This window comes from Spea bombifrons, chromosome 1 (assembly GCF_027358695.1).
Source record: "Spea bombifrons isolate aSpeBom1 chromosome 1, aSpeBom1.2.pri, whole genome shotgun sequence".
NCBI classification, from domain to species: domain Eukaryota; kingdom Metazoa; phylum Chordata; class Amphibia; order Anura; family Pelobatidae; genus Spea; species Spea bombifrons.
Window position 1 is genome coordinate 72,357,508 of NC_071087.1, and position 17,115 is coordinate 72,374,622.

The 17,115-nt window shown below is 43.4% G+C and overlaps 1 protein-coding gene across 1 annotated transcript in view; it reads left to right on the top strand.

Annotated features, from left to right (window-relative positions):
- ADGRL3 (adhesion G protein-coupled receptor L3) overlaps positions 1-17,115 on the top strand; it is a 792,897-nt gene that overhangs the window by 482,373 nt on the left and 293,409 nt on the right. Inside the window, exons 15-16 of the mRNA XM_053463509.1 lie at positions 7,995-8,171; positions 14,435-14,644. Coding sequence (XP_053319484.1) covers positions 7,995-8,171; positions 14,435-14,644 — 387 coding nt within the window. The remainder of the gene's footprint in view (positions 1-7,994; positions 8,172-14,434; positions 14,645-17,115) is intronic.

Consider the following 17,115-nt stretch of genomic DNA (forward strand, 5'->3'; position numbering starts at 1 on the left):
CTGGCAGGGCCGGCCTTACAATGGAAGGGGAGCCCTTTTTTTAACGCAGGACTGCTGAGAGAGAGAGGGCGCCGAGTGGTTTTATCTTACCAAATTGTCAGTACCCGCTCGGCGCCCCTCTCTCTCTCCTCTGCGAGCCCTCTAGCTTGGTCTCGGTGCCGGCTTGTAATGTTGAGCGCCGGAAAATGACGTAATTTCCGGCGTGCAGCATTACAAGCCGGCACCGAGACCGAGCAGGGAGACTCACGCAGGACTGCTGAAAGGTAAGAATGGGGGGGTGGAGGGGGAGAGGAAGGGTAGATAATGGGATGGGGGGGCGGCATTTTAAACTTCGCCCCAGGCGGCATTTTGTCTTGGGCCGGCCCTGGCTCCTGGTACATGTCACTGTCAAACAACACCCAATATGTGTTCAGCAACATCTTTTAATTACAGTGATACCACCCATGCATGGGTTTGTCTGGTGTTTTGGAAATGCGCCACCCCCTTTGTTCACGTGTTATGACGTCATGCCGACCTACCCACGCGAATAGCGTCATCGCGATAAATATATATAAAAGCAAACAGTATCAGTGTGTGCTACACTTCTGGGTGTCGCAGGTGTGCCAGCACCGCCCACAAGCGGCAGACCAGCGTGGGACCGCAGCGGACACGATAGGTGTAACACAATCCTGGTGTGTGTTTGGGTGTCGGTGTGGTAGAGCCTGTCCTGGTGTGTGTGTCTGGGTGTTGGTGTGACATAGCATGCCCTGGTGTGTCTGTCTGGGTGTCGGTGTGCCAGAGCCTGTCCTGGTGTGTGTGTGTCTGGGTGTCGGTGTGGCAGAGCCTGTCATGATGTGTGTGTCTGGGTGTCGCTGTGGCAGAGCCTGTCCTGGTGTGTGTTAGGATGTTGGTGTGGCAGAACCTGTCCTGGTGTGTGTCTGGGTCTCGGTGTGGCAGAGCCTGTCCTGGTATGTGTTTGGGTGTCGGTGTGGCAGAGCCTTTCCTGGTGTGTGTGTTTGGGTGTCAGTGTGGCAGAGCTTGCCCTGGTGTGTGTGTGTTTAGTCATCTGTTTCCTGGCACTTTACTTTCCCTGCCATCCCAGGTGATACTACGGATAGACTCCTCCTCCTTACCTCAGGGCAGAACTCTAAACATTTAAAAGCCCCTCCCCTCCGCTAGCATTTCCTGCTGCCAGTTGGCGTATCCCTACAGGGAAAAAGACATACCTTAACATAAAGACCTTCTGCAATATTGCTAATAAAAATATGAAAGAGTATGGCTCCAAGTACAGATCCCTGAGGTTCCTGACTGGTACCTTGCTCTGAATATACACCTTTGACTACAATCCTTTGTTGTCTGTGACTCAGCCACTGCCTAATCAATTGAACAATGTTGGTATCTAAGCTCAGAGATTGCTGTTTATTGTATAAATTTTCTATTTAGTACAGTGTCAAAAGCCTTACTGTAATCCAGATGCGCAATATGTACCGCACCACCTTGATTAATTACTTTAGTCATCCAATCAAAAAAATCAATAAGATTACTTTGGCATGATCTTCCTGAGGTAAACCCATGTTTTTTTTATCTTGAAGCCCATGTGACTTCAATCCTATCCTTTAACATAGTTTCCATTAATTTCTCCACTACATATGTAAGATTTACCGGCTTGTAGTTACCTGATTCCTCCCTGCTGCTTTCATTGTGAATGGGCACAACATTTGCTAAATTCCAGTCCTCTGGGACGACTTCCGTTAACACATGATTCGGTAAATAAATCTGTTGACGGTTTGCTAGGATACCACCAAGCTTTTTTAATAACCTGGGGTGAATCCTTATCAGGCCCCATCAACTTATTTTTCTTTACCTTAGACAACTGAAGTAGAACCTCCGCCTCGATAAACTCACATGGATCAAATTACTCTTTTTTCCCTTGGGTCCCTTTCCTTAATTTTCATCTGTAAAATCCGTACAGAAATTGAGTCAGCTAGACTTTTATACTTTTCTGCATACTTTCCTTCTTTTATTTTTAATCTTACCAGTCCTTGTTTTACTTTCCTTTTCTCATTTATATATGAGGGGCAGGGCAATTCTCTCTTCTGTGTGTGGTTTAGCAGCTCTTATAACTTACTTTGCTTCTTTTTGTCTAATCTTATAGATCTGTCTATCTTTCTCACTTTGTTTTTTTTGTATTTACTAAAGGCTAACTTCTTGTTTTTTACTATTTTGTTTTTACTATTACAATTTATTGCTCTTACTGACCAGCCTTATACAATTTTCTGTTATCTTCAATACTTCAACTTTCAAATATTTCTCATAGAATATTACCTTGGAGGTCCATTTTTTTAATCTTACTCCCAAATCCGTAAAATTGTGCACCAAGACAGCTGGATCCTCACCAGCCCCTCCCAATAATCTACTTTTTCGGCAACATGCCGGACCTGGGCACCCAGGAGCAGGCCCGGACTGGGACAAAAAATAGGCCCGGGCATTTCAGACTGAGCAGCCCATTTTTTATGAAAAAAACATATATGTACATACACATACATAATACTTGGTCATTCAACATGGGAAGCCTGAAGCCACAATTTAGTGCGACTAATCCTTGAAATACATATTATAGAGTAAATAACACAATACCTTATATTTTCCACTAAATGATTTCAGGGCCTTGAATGTTTTGTTCCCTGAAGTCACTTCAAATTCAGGAGGGTGTTTTATCTCTGGATAAGTAAAAATGAAATAGTTCCTACTGTAAATTAAGGACACAGATAAGCAAACACACACACCAGGACAGGCTTTTCCACACCGACACCCAAACACACACCAGGACAGGCTCTGCCACACTGACTTTCAAACACACACACACCAAGACAGGCTTTGCCACACCGACATCCAAACACACACACCAGGACAGTTAAAGAAAGAAGAAATGGTTCAGCACTCAACTCCCAGGAAGCTGGGAGCTAGCAGGAAAAAGGGCAAAACAAAAACAGGAAGCATAACAAAAATAGCAACGTTTCGGCCAAACAGGGCCTTTTGAGCTTGACAAAGGCCCTGTTTGGCCGAAACGTTGCTTTTTTGTTTTGCTTTCTTTGAATAAAGTAACCTAAGGATTGGAAGCTGATTGGAGTGCTGGGGTTCTTTTCTGTGTTCGTACACACACCAGGACAGGCTCTGCCACACCAACACCCAAACACACACACACACACACACACACACTAGGACAGGCTCTGCCACACTGACACCCGAACACATACATCAGGACAGGCTCTGCCACACTGACACCCAGACACACACATCAGGACAGGCTCTGCTACACTGACACCCAGACACACACACCAGGACAGGCTCTGTCGCACCGACACCCAAACACACATACCAGGACAGGCTCTGTCACACCAACACCCATACACAAACACACACCAGGACAGGCTCTGCCACACCGACACCCACACACACACACACCAGGACAGGCTCTGCCACACCGACACCCAAACACACACACAACAGGGCAGGCTCTGCCACAGTGACACCCAATCACAAACACAAGGACAGGCTATGCCACACTGACACCCGCATCCGGAGGTTTCCACGTACGGTTTCACTCAGCCTGCCTGTGGCATCTTTGCCCCCATAACAGCCTGCCTGTGGCAACTTTGCCACCAAAACAGCCTGTCTGTGGCATCTTTGCCACCAACACAGCCTGCCTGTGGCAACTTTGCCATCAAAACAGCCTGCCTAGGGCAACTTTGCCACCAAAACAGCTTGCCTGTGGCAACTTTGCCACCAAAACGGCCTGCCTGTGGCATCTTTGCCACCAAAACAGCCTGCCTGTGGCAACTTTGCCACCAAAACAGCCTGCCTGTGGCAACTTTGCCACCAAAACAGCCTGCCTGTGGCAACTTTGCCACCAAAACAGCCTGCCTGTGGCAACTTTGCCACCAAAACAGCCTGCCTGTGGCATCTTTGCCACCAAAACAGCCTGCCTGTGGCATCTTTGCCCCCCCTACACATCCATGCTATCACACACACATATTCATTCACTCGTTCACAAATATTTATTCACTAATTCACAGATAATCATTCACTCATTCATTCATACATTGATACTCATTAATTCCCTCATTCAGATACTCATTTACATATACTCATTCACAAACATTCATTCACTCACTCCTTCACAGATACTCATTAATTCTCTCTTTCATTCAATCTCACATACTCCATACAGCCTCCCTCACCCCCTTACCTGGACTCATGATGTACGCGCTGCTCGCAGACTTCTGCGGATCTGTACAGGGGAAGCAGACGCACAGCAGGGTCATGTGGCGTACGTGACGTACGTCACATGGCTCCGTTCCGTTGGATTCCTGCGTCCCCCTGGCCGTGGAAGGGACGCTGCTCGCGCGCGTCTGTCAGGTAAGTAGCGGACCCGGTCGCGGTTGCTGCGGGCTTAAGGGGCAGGTGCCCCTTTTGCCCTGCGTTAAGGACGGCCACATAGGCCCAGTCAGTCCGGTCCTGACTGGGCCTATTTTAAGGTAGGGGCCTGGAGCTGCAGCTCCATTAGCCCCTAAGTCAATCCGGCCCGGCCGTGGCTCTGTCCCGGCCCGGCCGTGGCTCTGTCCCGGCCCACCGGGCAAATGCCCGGTGTGCCCGATGGCCAGTCCGGGCCTGCCCAGGAGACAGAAAACCATTTGATTGCTGCGATCAGAGCCACAGATTATCCTGTCTGTTCTCTTTATTATAGAATCCCCTACCACCACAGCCTGCCTGAGCTTCCCTTTCTTCTGGATCTCCTGTACACTGAATGAACTGCTTTCCCAGCTGTTATGAATAGAAGCTTTTTCCAGAAATCCCACCTCTGAGTCTGCCCCCTCCAACAGGCACTTAAATGGGCAAATTTATTGGGATGGAAAAACTTTGGACTGGCTTCCCTTGACCACTGCAACCATGTCTAACTGTCACCCAGCTATGTGCCTGGCTCTCTTCGGCCTGATTTTCTCCCTCATTGCTAGGGGCCCCATCTAAACTCTGCTCAGTGAGCAAGAGACTCCTCTCAAGATTGTCAATATCTCTCAGTGTTTCAATATGCCTCGCCAACCTCAGGTTCTAGAGTGACCAATTGCTCATACTTGCCACAGTGATATGGACCCAGGAACTGCTGTTCCAAGCATGCATACATATGGTATTAAGGGTCACTGAGTGAGATCTCCAAGCTTACTCATACTTTATAGAGAGCGACATGAGTACTTACAGAATTAAAACAATACCTAAGCTTACCCTGGTTCTCGTTACTCCTTTGTGGCACTAACTGCTGTGGTGCACAAACTGCACTTACAGAAAGCAAGTCACTTAAACAAATACAAGCCCTTACTATAAGCAAGCTCTGTGCGTTTAACCACTTACTTATACAGAGCAACACAGTTAATTGATTTTAAGCCCCACCTTTAACTAATTACACACTAAAAAGGGGGGAAACACAGTTAAACAAAACACACAATTTTGTTTTTTTTGTTTTCTTGTCACAACCAGCCCAGCTTTCTAATCACAATGTGATTATTGCAAAATCTAAAAAAAAAAATAATAGTTAATACAAAAATAAAGAATTGATGACATTCAAATATAATTATACAGTGATGTCACCTTTAGGGGAACTATGCAGTTCCAACAAAATGTAAAAAAAACATTGAATATTTCTAAACTCAGGACGAGTAGTAGAATCTGTTTAGCAGGTTTTTCATTATCTTTTGTAGATAAGTAAAAAAAAATCTAATTTTAAAGGTTAGAAAAAGTTCTTTCTGCTATATAACTTGTGTGGGTACCCTAAAGGAGAGAGAAGAAAATGAATGTTAAACAGGAGCACTGCAGAAATGTTAAAACAGCCTTGGTCATGAAGGGGACAAAGAGAAAATCACATCCTGGTTGCTAAGGGGCTAATTTTTAATTACAATTGTTACTTGAAAATTATATTTATATTGAGTGGTAGATTGAATGTCACAGTGTTGAGTTATAAATAGGATTTCACAGTGGAAAAAAAGCTGATGTTAAACCTTTATGTGTGGGGTCTCATTATTGGAAGGTTTGGGGGGCGGGTGCCGGCAGTCAGGGACAAGCATAAACATATACCGTATTTGCTTGATTATAAGACGACCCTGATTATAAGACTACCCCCCAAAATCTGAATATTAATTTATGAAAAAAAGAAAAAGCCTGAATATAAGACGACCCTATAGGAAAAAAGTTACCAGTAAATGTTAATTCATGTAAACTATGTGAACAATTTATTTTTAATAAAAGCTATGATTGAGAAAAATATTTTGTTTTTATTTCCTTTTTTTCAACCTGCCCCCCCAGTTATGCACATCTGCCCCCAGGCTTGCCACTCTGCCCCAGAAATGCCTTATGCCACTGTGCCCCATGATATGCATTTTAACCCTCTAAATGCCACTGTGTCCCATGATATGCCTTTTGACCCCCTATGTGCCACTCTGTCTCCAGAATTGCCTTATACCCCTATATGCCACTCTGGGGCAGAGTGGCAGATAGGGAGGTATAAGAAATTTCAGGAGGCAGAGTGACTTTAAGGGGGTTAAAAGACATTTCACAGAGCACTCTGCCTCCAGAAATGCCTTATGCCCCCCATTTGACACTCCCTCCCCCTCCCTCCTCCAAAGTTACTGGAGCTTCTGAGTCCCCGGTGCGTAGTCCGGGCAGCGTGTAGAGCTCTACACGATTCTCGTAGACAACTTCCACTGCAGCCGGGAGGAGGTGCGGTTAGCAGCGGGGGGTGTCCGTGTGTATCGTGCAGACTTTCCCCAGCTGTCAGAGATCACGGGGAACTCTGATCTCTGACAGCCTGGGAAGGTCTGCGATTCGCGTAGACAACTTACGCTGCAGCCGGAAGGAGGTGTGGCTAGCAGCGGGGGTTGTCTGCGTCCATCGCGCAGACCTTCCCCGACTGTCAGTTTAGCTCCTGATTATGGAAATACCCCACATCCTTAGTCTTTTTTTCTTTCTAGAGTCCCATATCCATCCCTTACATATGGCACCCTATAAGGTAGTATTTTTTATACTAACGGGTTTGGGGGTTGTTTTGGGAGCAGGAGGGTTATACCTTTCAGATGCTGTGCTAGGGCAATGTGATGTAAGGGTTTATTATTATTTTTTTATTATTTTTTTATTTTATTTTTTGTTTTTTTTTGTTATCAGTGCAGTATGGTTATAGGTCCTCTCAGGAACCTCTTGAACATGTTAGTAATGCCAGTGATGTCACAATAGCTCACGTTTTATTATTATTGTATTATTTTAGTAATTTATTTATTGTAAAAAAAAATCACTAACCCTTTTTTTATTCGTGTTTCAGCTTGTGAGGAGAGTGAGAAGCATAGTTTCTCACTCTCCTCCCTGCGATCCCCCTGCACCAATCACACTGTGATCTTCATACAAGTCCCCATAGACAGACCCTGCAGCGGGATATCCTGTCCTTCGATGATCTTCCTGGTGATGTCAGCAGTGACGCGACCCGGAAGGGGTTGCCCGATCCCCCAATTAAAACTGTAACAGTGTAGTGGTGCTCACGCCGGCAGCTGTTACAGCAGATCTGGAAGCAGAAACCTCTGCATTTTCCTGATCTTTGCAAACAAACTTATCAATTTCAGACTTTGTAAAAATTGAAAAAAGCAAAGGGAAAAGAAAACATGATAACATGCCACTTTTCTTCATTGAAGCTCACTTTTTGGGAGACTGCCATACAATTAGCATACAAAGTTCATACAGCATAAATTAAAACATATAACAATAAATATTAGTAAAATACATTTGTCAGTGCTAGTGTAAAGGTTAATAAAATACATTTTACCTTTATTGATCATTATAATTTTTATTAGAAACCATTTATAAAAACATGTAGCCTGCTTAAATGGTATTCTGCTTTTGACCAGTAATGTTATCCTGGCATTTTTTTTTCTTAACCCTCACTGATAGCTTTATGATTAAAACTACCTATTTCTTTCCAGCAATCAGATGACAATTTTAATCCAAACTGTTCATTCTGGAGTTATTCAAAAAACAACATGTCTGGACATTGGTCAACACAAGGGTGTAGACTTCTGACAACGAACAAGACTCACACAGTATGCTCTTGTAATCATTTAACCAACTTTGCTATACTCATGGCTCATGTTGATGTTAAGGTAAGTAAATATTTTATTATTTTAGTTTTATTTATATAGCTAAACTGTAACATTCTCCAGAAATATGATGCCTTACATTTAACATGATGTGCCACCACATTACAATAATGATCATCCCCAAATCTTTTACTGAAGTCATGTTATCAAACAGTTTCATATCAGTGGTCAAGCCATCAGAAGCTTTTTGTTTCAGATTAGCATTAGCTATATAAGAACTGCAAACGTGATAATAAAGATGTAAAATCTCACATTGGACCAATATATTAAAAGTACAGTAGTGTCACATATACCCCCCTTTATAATATCTTACAATATGGTGTGATTTTACTGTGGAAATGTAAAGATATAGTGCCCCAAATATCAGACCCTTAGTAAGCAAATGGCATTTCTCAACATTCTACATGAGATTAAAAAAAATCCTCCATTGGACCAATATATTTACACTGCACATATTTCACATATGTGCAGTGTAAATGGCAGTTGCTAACTACTGGGCTGGTATTTGGGGCAATATATCTTTAGATTTCCACAGTAAAATCACACCATATTGTAAGATATTATAGAGGGGTGTGAGACATGTGTGGTGTAACTATTTTGGTCCAATGGGGAATTTTTTTTAACCCTATGTAGAATGTTGAAAAATGCCTGTTGCTAACTACGGATCTGATATTTGGGGCATCATATCTTTACATTTCCACAGTAAAAACATACCATATTGTAAGATATTATAGAGGGGGTGGTGTTTGTTAGATATGTGCAGTGTAAATATATTGGTCCAGTGGGGGAATTTTGTTTAACCCCATGTAGAATGTTGAAAAATGCCAGTTGCTAACTACGGGTCTGATATTTGGGGAGTTACAGTGGGGCAAAAAAGTATTTAGTCAGCCACCAATTGTGCAAGTTCTCCCACTTACAAAGACGAGAGAGGCCTGTAATTTTAACCATAGGTACACTTCAACTATGAGAGACGCAATAAGACAACAAAGTCCATAAATCACATTGTCTGATTTTTAAAGAATTTATTTGCAAATTATGGTGGAAAATAAGTATTTGGTCAATAACAAAAGTTCATATCAATACTTTGTTATTTACCCTTTGTTAGCAATGACAGAGGTCAAACGTTTTCTGTAAGTCTTCACAAGGTTTTCACACACTGTTGCTGGTATTTTGGACCATTCCTCCATGCAGATCTCCTCTAAAGCAGTGATGTTTTGGGGCTGTCGCTGGGCAACACGGACTTTCAACTCCCTCCAAAGGTTTTCTATGGGGTTGAGATCTGGAGACTGGCTAGGCCACTCCTGGACCTTGAAATGCTTCTTACAAAGCCACTCCTTCGTTGCCCTGAAAGACCCAGCCACGTTTCATCTTCAATGCCCTTGCTGATGGAAGGAGGTTTTCACTCAAAATCTCACAATACATGACCCCTTTGCAGAAATATAGCCCCAAAGCATGATGTTTCCACCCCCATGCTTCACCGTAGGTATGGTGTTCTTTGGATGCAACTCAGCATTCTTTCTCCTTCAAACACGACGAGTTGAGTTTCTACCCAAAAGTTCTACCTTGGTTTCATCTGACCATATGACATTTGCCCAATCCTCTTCTGGATCATCCAAATGCTCTCTAGCAAACTTCAGACGGGCCCGGACATGTACTGGCTTAAGCAGGGGGACACGTCTGGCACTGCATGATTTGAGTCCCTGGCAGCGTAGGGTGTTACTGATGGTAGCCTTTGTTACTTTGGTCCCAGCTCTCTGCAGGTCATTCAGGTCCCCCCGTGTGGTTCTGGGATTTTTGCTCACCATTCTTGTGATCATTTTGACACCATGGGGTGAGATCTTGCGTGGAGCCCCAGATCGAGGGAGATTATCAGTGGTCCTGTATGTCTTCCATTTTCGAATAATTGCTCCCACAGTTGATTTCTTCACACCAAGCTGCTTGCCTATTGCAGATTCAGTTTTCCCAGCCTGGTGCAGGTCTACAATTTTGTTTCTGGTGTCCTTCGACAGCTCTTTGGTCTTGGCCATAGTGGGGTTTGGAGTGTGACTGTTTGAGGTTGTGGACAGGTGTCTTTTATACTGATAACAAGTTCAAACAGGTGCCAGTAATACAGGTAATGAGTGGAGGACAGAGGAGACTCTTAAAGAAGATGTTACAGGTCTGTGAGAGCCAGATATCTTGCTTGTTTGTAGGTGACCAAATACTTATTTTACCGAGGAATTTACCAATGAATTCATTAGAAATCCTACAATGTGATTTCCTGTATTCCTTCCCCCCATTCTGTCTCTCATAGTTGAAGTGTACCTATGGTGAAAATTATAGGCCTCTCTCATCTTTGTAAGTGGGAGACCTTGCACAATTGGTGGCTGACTAAATACTTTTTTGCCCCACTGTATATCTTTAAATTTCCACAGTGAAATCACACCATATTGTAAGATGTTATAAAGGGGTATATAAAGGGTATATAAAGGGTATATGTGACACTACTGTTCTAGTATATTAGTCTAATGTGGGATTTTTGTAATTTATGCAGAAATATTAGAAAACATAATTTGCTGGCAATGGTCTGATATTTACCTTTAATTTGTTTAATAAAATTATATAATTTTGTAAGGAGATATATATATATGTGTGTGTGAGAACTCTGCCTAATCCAGTGATAATTGTATAATTACATTTTATTATCACTTTTGCAGTTCTTATACAGCTAATGCTAATCTGAAACAACAGGTGTCTGATGGCTTGACCACTGATACTGTCTGATAGCATTATTATTATTATTATTATTATACTTTATTTATAAAGCGCCTACATCTTCTGCCGCGCTGTACAAAGATGAAAATGTTACAGATAACGACATAGAGATACAAGAGGAATGAAGGGCCCTGTTTCTGCAGGAATTTATAATCTAGGTGGATAAGGGGGTGAGAAACAGGAGGAGAGGACTGCGTGGTAGTGAATGAAGTTAATGTAGGGCAAGATAAGGGTTGCAGGTGGGCGAGAGAAAGAGTTTTAATGTTTATGTCAGTGGTAGGCTTCCCTGAAGAGAAAAGTTTTTAGGGTGCGTTTGAAGGAGGGTAGAGTTGGTGAGAGTCGGACAGCACGGGGAAGAAAGTTCCAGAGGGTATATTTGCTGATGAGGGAGGATAGGTAGGGGGGAGTGGTGTTAGTGAGAGCTTTGTAGGATAGAGTGAGTATTTTGAATTTAATTCTGCTTTGGATGGGAAGCCAGTGGAGGGACTCGCAGAGAGGGGTGGCAGATGCAGAGCGTCGGGTGAGATAGATTAGTCAGACTGGAGGGGGGGATAGTCGGGAGAGAGGGAGGCCGGTAAGTAGGTTATTGCAGTAGTCTAGACGGGAGATTACAAGGGAGTGGATTAGTTGCTTAGCGGTGCTGGCGGTCAGGAATAGACGAATTTTGGAAATGTTACATAGTTGGTTGTGGCAGGATTTAGAGAGTGATTTGATGTTAGGGATAAAAGATAGGTTTCAGTCTAGGGTCACTCTGAGGCAGCGGACTTGTGGTGAAGGAGAGATAGTGGTACCGTCAACAGTGATAGAAAGGTCAGAAAGGGGAATAGAGTTAGAGGGAGAGATTAAGAGGCGCTCAGTCTTAGACATATTTATCTTGAGGTGGTGAGAGGCCATCCAGGAAGAGATGCCAAATAGACAGCTGCTGATCTGAGAGAGGACAGATGCAGAGAGATTGAGGGTAGAGAGATAGATTTGTGTGTCGTCTGGATAGAGGTGGTATGTGAAGCCAAAGCTGTCAATAAGTTTACCAAGTGAGGAAGTGTAGATGGAGAATAGTAGAGGGCCCAGGACAGAGGCATTGAGGAGGAGGAGTTGCCAGCAAAAGACACAGAGACGGATCTGTTGGAAAGATACAAGTTAATCTAACAGAGAGCAGTGCCACGAAGACCAAGAGAGCTGAGAGTCTGTAGGAGGGGGGAGTGGTCAACTGTGTCAAAAGCAGCAGAGAGGTCAAGTAAGATTAGGATAGAGTAGTGGCCATTGTTTCTAGCAGATAGAAGATTGTTTGTGACTCTGGTGAGAGCAGTTTCAGTCGAGTGCTGTGGGCGGAAACCAGATTGCAGGGGATGAAGCATGGCGTATGAGGACAGAAAGTGGGTAGATTAGTTTTTCTAAGAGTTTAGATGTTATTGAAAGCAGTGATATGGGAAGATGTGAGTGAGAGCAGGTCATGTGAGGCTAGAGGAGAGTGATGGAATTAGGTGTGATGGGATGGGGTCGAGAGGGCATGATGTGAGGAAGACAGTAGAGACTTTGTCCACTGTGGTTGGGGGGAAGAAGTGGCAGTGGGGTTGATCGCGGAAGGAGGAGGAACGTGGAGACCATGCACTGGAATGTTGTTGTGGATGGATTGTGTTTTTTTTTTTTTTTGGAAATAGTCTGCAAGATCTTGGGCACTAAAGGCAGATGAGGGAGGTGGTTTGGGTGGGGTGAGGACAGAGTGGAAGGTGGAGAAAAGTTATTTGGGGTTGGAGGAAAGAGTTGATATGAGGGAAGAAAAGTATGTTTGTTTAGCTAGCTGAAGGGCAGATGTGTAAGCGTGGAGGATGAACTTGTAGTGGTTGTAGTCGGGATCGGAGCGAGATTTCCTCTAGACACGCTCAGCAGTGTGGGAGCATTTTTGTAAATAGCGCGTCTGCCTTGAGTGCCAGTACTGAAGCTGATGACGTGGAGCTATGCGAAGTTGTGTGTGTCAAGTGCAGTTGATAGAGTGTTGTTATAGTGTGCTGTGGCAAGATCAAGGCAGGTTAAAGTAGAAGTCTGGGAGATGCAAAGTTAAATTTGAAAATTGGAAAGAATCAACATCGTGCATATTTCTACATTTGCGGAGGCGAGGAGGAGGGGAAGGTGTTAGTGTAAGATTATAGGTGAGGAGATGGTGATAAGAAATGGTGAAGGGGCGAACTCTGATATGGAGCAGAGATTAGAAAATACCAGGTCAATACAGTGTCTATCACGATGAGTAGGCTATAGAGAAGATTGTAGGAGACCAAAGGAGGATGTGAGAGAAAGAAGTTTAGGGGCAGCAGGGAAGGGGAGGTTATCGATGGGGATATTGAAGTCACTGAGGATTATGGTTGGGATGTTTGGAGAGAGAATGTGAGACAACCAGGCAGCAAAGTTATCCAGGAACTGTGAGGTAGGTCCAGGAGGGTGTTATATGACTGCAACTCTGAGAGAGAAAACAGGCGTATAGAGTGAACTTCAAAGGAGGAGAATGACAGAGAGGGGAGGCAGGTGTTGATAGGAGCAGGAGGGGGAGAGCAGGATTCCAACACCGCCTCCATGTGTCTTGCCTGGCCTAGGAGTGTGGCTACAGTTGAGGCCACCATATGTGAGAGCAGCAATGGAAGCAGTGTTAGAAGTGGAAAGCCAGGTTTCAGTAATGGCTAGGAGGTTGAACGAGTTCACGACAAATAGGTTGTGCACAGCTGTGAGTTTGTCACAGACCGAGCGAGCATTCCAGAGTGCACAGGAAAAGAATGGGGATGTGGTTTAATGGGAGTGAGATACTTGGTAGTGCGGGACCTGTGGTGTTTTCTGTGGGAAGGGTGGGGACTGTTAGGGGACCGTTAGGGGACCAGGGTTCGGTCCCCTAACACCGGCAGCAAGCAGTAGTAGGAGTGAGAGTGAGAGAATGTGGGAGTGGGACTTAAAGGAGCGGGTGGTTGTTTTAGCAGCAGAAGTAAAAGGAGAAAGGTTTCTAAGGAAATATAGCAGATTGTGTGACGCAAGCATAGGTCATGAGAGGAGGGAAGGTGAGATAAGGAAGGTGTGGGGATCATTATGGGACTCGGTGCAATAGGAAATGGTGATTATTTTTAGCAGAGAGGAGAAAAGAAGGAGCAAGATAGACAGTGTGAACATATTGTATCTATGTGATAAGTGAGGGTTAACTGTTAGTACTTCATTCCTCTCTCCAGTTTCTAACTCCAGATGTTAACTCCTGCTTGCCACTTAGAAACAGGGCCACTGGAAAATAGGGTCCACAGAGCCAAGTCTCAGAGAGCCAGGCTGTGGATGTTTATAGCTAAGTGGCCCAGGTGGAAATCATGGAAATAGCATGACTTAAGTAATCTTTTAATGGTGTGTAGAAATTAGCAAAACTTTTTTTCTTGTTTTTCTTGTGTTACTAATGCATAGTGATCTAACATCTTCTATTAAAATTAATTAAAGAGATGTACACAAATCTAAGGTTTACTTGTGCTATAATGTTTTTCATTTCTTTCCAGCGCAATGACATGGTTCATGATCTCCTTTTGGATGTTATTACATGGGTTGGAATCCTACTTTCCCTTGTTTGTCTGTTGATATGCATCTTCACATTCTGTTTTTTCCGTGGACTGCAAAGCGATCGTAACACAATTCACAAGAATCTCTGTATAAGCCTCTTTGTGGCAGAATTGCTTTTTCTAATAGGAATCAACCGCACTGAACAGCCGGTGAGTGTATTGTTGTTTTTAAATGACAGTGGTTGTTTGGTTAGGAATCATGATTACAGATATTTACCTGATATTTAATTCAAGTTATACAATGTTTCAGCTGCCTGTCTTTTGTGCCTACCCAGAATCCCTTGTGGTTGTGGCAGCATCATGAGATTTCTGATGGAAAAACAAGCCTTCTGGCTTGTCTGGTGTTTGTAGATGAGTGTTTAACCCCTTCAGGACCGGCATTGGCAAACTGTGTCTTCCCTTGAAGTCCACAGTTTTTTTAAAATATTTAAATTCTGTGCTCGTGATTCGCTGCAAAGCAATCACGTGCACGGAATTGATGGGGAGTGGCTGCTATGGATCGCTGGGGACACCCAGTGGTCAGTAGCAGCCGCCCCTCGCGATCCGAGCGTCCATAGCGACGTTGGGATCGCGCATCATCGATGACGTAACTGGTACCTCCCAGTCTGCCAGTGACCTTTGACCCAGAAGTACCAGGTACGTCCCGGTCTTGAAGGGGTTAAGAATGCTTCTACTATAATGCATGAGCCGTAACCTGATCCCAGAGTCTGTGTCTGTGTGCTGTGCAGATGAACTCACTCTAGGATCATGTTACAACTGCAGTTCATGATTCACAGACTGAACTGTTACAAATTAATTGTTCAGTCTACTGAACCGATTCATCCGGATCATTGAAAAGACGAGGAGCAGACGAGAGGCATAGAGTTGAAGATAAGCAAACTTCTTTTATGAAAGTAAGCGGGAAACAAACAAGTCTGGGCTGGGCAGGTGAAGATCTCTTCCTCCACTCCGATGTGTAGCTGGGGTGCACAGCTCCTTTCGAAATTCCACCATGTCTCCTGATGTCGTTAACAAGGTTGTGAGTAACAAAAGCGTTGCTTGCAAAATATATGAGCTCAGAAGGTCCATACCGAAGTGTTTCGTCTATCAGACTACCTCAGGGTGGTTGGCAGTAGGTTCAACCATCCTTTTATACGAATCATATTAACCCTTCAACATACCTCCCAACATTTCCAAATGTGAAAGAGGGACACTTGATTTTTGTTTTAAATCTCGAGGAACTCACCAATACAAGCAATTGCACTTTAAAATGTCGCGATTACATTGCCACTTCCACCAGCTGCCAGACAGGAAGATCCAGGTCCCCTCCACCGCTGTGGGGGATCTGGATCTTAGTCTTGTAGTAAAACCTCTAGTTGAGGTCTTATTATAAGACGACCTGGAATATAAGATGAGCAAATACTGTATATATGTATACATATAAAAAAGTATATATCAATGAACTTTCAGTATAAGAGCCCATTTATTATGAAAAATCCTGTAGTCCTAAAACATCTATAAAAATGTTCCCAAATCAAAGTCCCTAGTTAAACCTAAAGAGTGTAAAGTTTTTAATTTATATATCCAGTAAGCTCCTTTTTGTAAAAGTTTTTTGTTCCTATTGCCTCACTTCCAAGTAGATGGAATATTATCTATACCTAAAAATAAAAAAATATGTAATCCACCTTTCAGACAGGTGTTAAAGTGAAAAGGGACAGAATGAATATTATTAGCACAAGCTTTGCAATTCCCACATTTATAAAAACCTTTAGGTTTTTCACATAACTACATATTATTTTTGGGGTATGGGCTATGTTGAGGCAAACTGGGTGCTAAAAGGTTTTTAAAATTAGGGGCTCTTTTAAAAATATGTGGAGTATCATGTAAAATATGGCCCAAAAAGGATCAATTTTTAAAACAGACCAATCTTTGTTTAAAACTTGCCTAATTTTTTTTGCTTGAATATTATGCGGAGTAAAAAATGAGAATTGAAAATCAAAAGGAATAGTTTTGGTCTCTTTGGGTAAAAACATGGAAGAGCGATCTAGCTCCCCTATCTCTATATCTATTTATATAAGCATCTCTTCATTATAATGTTTATCTAAAAATCCATCCTTCAGGACCAAACTCTGTTCAAAATATGTTAATATCACTACAGTTCCTTCTAATTCTACGATATTGACCTGCTGAAGCCGTAGCTGCTCTTACACAACAAATGGCAGCCTTTAATCAATCTCTACAGGAAGTGCAAGCAGGACAACATCAGCTTCGGCAACAAATGCTCCAGACACAAGGAGTTCCCCTCAATCGGCCAACACCAAGCGCCTTCGGGGCTAGCTGAGCCCATAAAGCCTCAAGGAGCCACCACCCCAGAGCCACAGATACCCATGCCCGACAAATTCTCAGGGGATTGCAAGAAATACAACACTTTCATAACTTCTTGCCAAATCATGTTCCGGTTAAAACCAAGAACCTTTTGTACGGACTATATTAAAGTGCATGCCATTATCTCCTTACTAATGGAGGAACCTGAGCTCTGGGCTCACCACCTTTTACATTGCAACAGCCCAGTCCTAGAGACCTGGGAGTCCTTTAGCCAAGCAATGAATGCACTGTATGAAGACCCCTTTAAAACCTCCTCT